This window comes from Eimeria acervulina, genomic scaffold, assembly GCF_000499425.1.
Source record: "Eimeria acervulina Houghton genomic scaffold, Eah_scaff1041, whole genome shotgun sequence".
Lineage (NCBI taxonomy): Eukaryota > Apicomplexa > Conoidasida > Eucoccidiorida > Eimeriidae > Eimeria > Eimeria acervulina.
The window spans coordinates 1-3869 of NW_013550416.1; the positions used below are offsets into that span (position 1 = coordinate 1).

Genomic DNA, 3869 nt, shown 5'->3' on the forward strand with positions numbered 1-3869 from the left:
AAGCTCGTTACGATTACTTAAACATCTCAACTTTACTTGCATGCACAATCCACCCTTCTTCCTGCTGTCTCTACAGCGCACTCTGTTCGATTGCTGTCCCTCTGCTTGCATCCTTCTCAACCCTCAATCTTCATTGTTGCTGTATGCAGCAATTACCCTATAAAACTGTAGACCAATGGGCTTCATCTCCAGTTGCTGTTGTTTGTGTTTCTATGTTATTCGCATCTTTTCTTTATTCTCTAGAGTTTTGGGTCTAGGGTTTATGGTTTAGGGCTTAGTGATTAAGGCTTAGGGTTTAGTGTTTAGGGTTTAGGGTTTAGTGCTTAGTATTTAGGGTTTAGGGTTTAGGGTTTAGGGTTTAGATATGCGTTGCGTGGTTTTACTGCGTCTCTGTGTCTCGGCATTTGTTTCGGAGTGCTTGCGGTTTCTCAGCCCCATTAATGGTTTGCATGCAAAGAGAAGAATAAATAAATATTTCTTTTTATGTTTTATATTCTTAGTTTAGTAGAAGACAAACAAGACGGGGCTTTTTTTATTTGCATGCAGCGCCCGCCGGCCCCACCGCTGCAGCAGATGGTGTTAGGGAGTTTATTGCATTTCTTCTTTGCTTTGTTTAATTAATAAGAGAGAAACAAATACAATAAAATAATAAATTTATATTGTCTCTCTTACAAAAAGCAACAGCTACAGCGCTCCCCACATCTACCCCTCATGGAGCTTCAAACGTTGTGAGTTCGATCTCGCCGCTGCGGGATCGTCTGGGATCGTCTGGGATCGTGTGGGATCGTCTTCTTCTGTTCCCTTCTTTCTTTCTACCCTGACACAGCCGTTTTAGGTAAAGCAGCGGCAATACAGCAGCAAGCGGCTGCTGCTGCTGCTGCTGCTGCAGCTGCAGCACGTTGCTGGTGGCCCCGTCAGCCTTCTGGGGCTTTTCTGCCTTTTGCTGCAGTTGCGGCAGCAACTGCTGCAGCAGTTGCTGCAGCAGCTGCTGCTGCAGCAGCTGCTGCAGGTGGTGGTGCAGGTGCACCTTGTTCTTTGGTGATCGTTCGCCGCCTCCTAGCAACCCTAAACCCTAAACCCTAAACCCTAAACGAGGGTGCCGCACCTGCAATGGGCTTATGCTGACTCTATTTCGTTTTGTTTGCTTCATCAGCACAGCATAAACCCTAAACCCTAAACCCTAAACCCTCGCTCTCCTTCCCCTCACCATGACGCGCTGCCACCTCTCCTCGAATTTAAAAGCATTAAGGCGTTCAACAACTGCGTCGAAGAATTACTCTCTTAACTTTCTTAGAGCCCGCAGCGCCCACAGCAGCGTAAGTGGGGGGCCCCTGGGGGCCCCCCTGGGGGCCCATCTAGCCCCCACAGGGCAGCAGCAGCAGCAGGCGGAGTTGCTGCAGCACCAGGGCGCTGTTTGCTGCTGCAGCAATGGAGAAGCACATAGGAGAGAAAGAGGAGGGGGTAACGCATGCGGTGTGTCTTCTACTATGAAGACAGGCAGCAGCAGCAGCAGCAGCAGCAGCAGCAGTTCCGCTTTTGCGTCGGTGCTGCAGAGGCCGTTAGCTGTGGTTTCTCCGGGGCTGTTTCAGCAGCAGCAGCAGCAGCAGCAACGGCTGCTGCAGCAGAGGCTGCTGCTGCAGCTGCAGCAGAGGGGACAGCGAGCCTTCTTCTTTACCAGTGTGGGGCCCGGAGCGCTGCTGCTGCGGTGTATGGGGAGAGTCTTATTAACAGAGGGGCCTCAAAAGGCGGTGCCCCGCTCGGGTGTATGTACACCCCCCAGCTCCTCAGATGCCTCTGCTGCTGCTGCTGCTGCTTCTCCTGGAGGAGGAGGAGCAGCAGGAGCAGCAGGAGCGGGAGCAGCAGCAGGGGCAGCAGCAGCAGCAGCTACTGCTGCCTCGGGGACAGCCGGTGGAAGAGAAGCTAGCGATGCAGCAGCAGAGGGGCCTTGGAGCTGCTGCTTTGTCTCTCCTGCTGCAAGAGAGACATCTGTCTCTGTTTCTGTCTCCTCTTCGAAGCTGTCTCCGCTGCATGCAAGAGGGGGGGCCCCCCAACTAAATGCATCAAAGAGGCTCAGCAGCTTCACCCCACAACAAATGCCCGTATCCCTCAGGGGCAGGCAGCTGCAGCAGCAGCAGCAGCAGCAGCAGCAAGGCCCCCCACCTATGCCTTCGAACCCCCCGCACAACCCGCTGTTGCACCTTGGAGGCGGTGCAGTAAGCCCCAGCAGCACCATCAGCAGCAGCAGCAGCAGCAGCAACAGCAGCAGGCTGGGCTCTCCCCCTCCCTTGCGCCTCGGCTGCTCTGGGGGCCCTTCTCGCTGCTATTCAGTTGCTGCCTTGGGGGCCCCCCTTGCAGACAGGCGGCGGCGGCACCTTATGGGGGCCCCCTCTTCTATGGGGGCCCCCTCTATAAGTACCCCCTGTTCGACATCCCCCTCTATAGGGGCCCCCTCTATAAACACCTCATCTATTCAAACCCCTTCTATGGGGCCCTCCTCTATAAACACCCCCTCTACGGGGGCCCCCTCTAGAGGGGCCCCCTCTAGGGGGGGCCCCTCAAGGGGGGCGGGGTGTATGGGTTTATTTGAGTGTTTGAGGGGTTATAGCAGCGGGTGTGGGGGCAGCGGGGGTCGTCGATGCCCGTATGAAGTATTGGGGTGTACGCGGGGGGCTTCAATAGGAGATATTAAGAAGGCCTTTAGAGAGAAAGCAAAAAAACATCATCCGGACTTAAACCCCAGCCCTGAAGCGAAACAAACTATGGCAGAGATCACTGCGTAGGTGCATGCATTAAACAAACAAACAAACAAAACCCTAAAACAGAATATACGGGGGTGGAGTGGGGGCTTCGAGCATGCAGCGCAGGCTGCTTCAGCCTGCTGCAGCCATTGCTGCTGCTGCTGCTGCTGCTGCTGCTGTTGAAATATTTCGTGCCTGCGGAGCGCCGTCTCCCGCTTGCTGCAGAGCTGATGCTGCTGCTGCTGCTGCAGCAAGTGCTGCAGCTGCAGCAGGTGCAGTTGTCTCCTTGCGGCTAGCAAAAGGAGACAGCAGGTCTGAGCCCAGGGTGTCTCTTGATATAGGGCCCCGCATTGGTTTGTTTGCGGAGGGGGTGTATAGGCAGCTTTCCGCGCGGTGGTTTGGGGTGTACTGGCAGCTGCGGCAAGTGCGGTGTATAGGGAGCTAAGTGCTGTTTTTGGGGTGTATAGGCAGCTCCACGGCTGATGTTGGGGTGTATAGGGAGCTCCATCTGGCCGCTATTCTGTACTGGTGCCTTGGGGTGTATATGCATGCAAATGTAGGGCGTTGAGGTGTATATGCATGCGAATGTGGGGCTTTGTGGTGTATATGCATGCAAATGTGGGATGCTGGGGTGTATATGCATCTGCATGGTTGCGGATGCATGCGCATCTGGGGCGTTGGGGTGTATATGCATCTGCATGCAGGGCTTACGAGTTTCTAAGCGACCCCAAGAAGAAAGAGTTCTACGATAAGACGGGGCTTTCGCCCGAAGACGCAGCAGCAGGGGGTGGTGCTGCAGGTGGAGCGGGAGCAGGTGAGTATCTGTCTCCTTTTGTCTCTTTATCTGTCTCCTTTCGTCCTTTTATCTGTCTCCTTTTGTCTCTTTATCTGTCTCCTTTTGTCTTTTTATCTGTTCAGTTTGTTAAAATAAATAAATAAGTTTATTCATTTACTTAATTTAATTTGTTAACCTATTTATTTAATTATATATTGTTTATTTTATTTATTTATTAATTTATTTATTTCTTTAGGTGCTTTTGCTGGGGGCTTTGACCCTTCAATCCTCTTCACCGATTTTGCTGAGATGTTTGCATCGATGGCTGGGGGCAGCAGCAGCAGCAGCAGCAGCAG

At 53.0% G+C, this 3869-nt stretch overlaps 1 protein-coding gene across 1 annotated transcript in view; it reads left to right on the forward strand.

The window, feature by feature from the left end:
- Positions 1-1208: 1208 nt before the first annotated feature.
- Positions 1209-3869, forward strand: part of EAH_00054450 (DnaJ domain-containing protein, putative) — a gene marked incomplete at both ends in the record, with an annotated part of 6493 nt that continues 3832 nt past the window's right edge. Inside the window, 4 exons of the mRNA XM_013397783.1 lie at positions 1209-2776; positions 2964-3091; positions 3206-3266; positions 3443-3552. Of these exons, the coding sequence (XP_013253237.1) occupies positions 1209-2776; positions 2964-3091; positions 3206-3266; positions 3443-3552 (1867 nt within the window). The remainder of the gene's footprint in view (positions 2777-2963; positions 3092-3205; positions 3267-3442; positions 3553-3869) is intronic.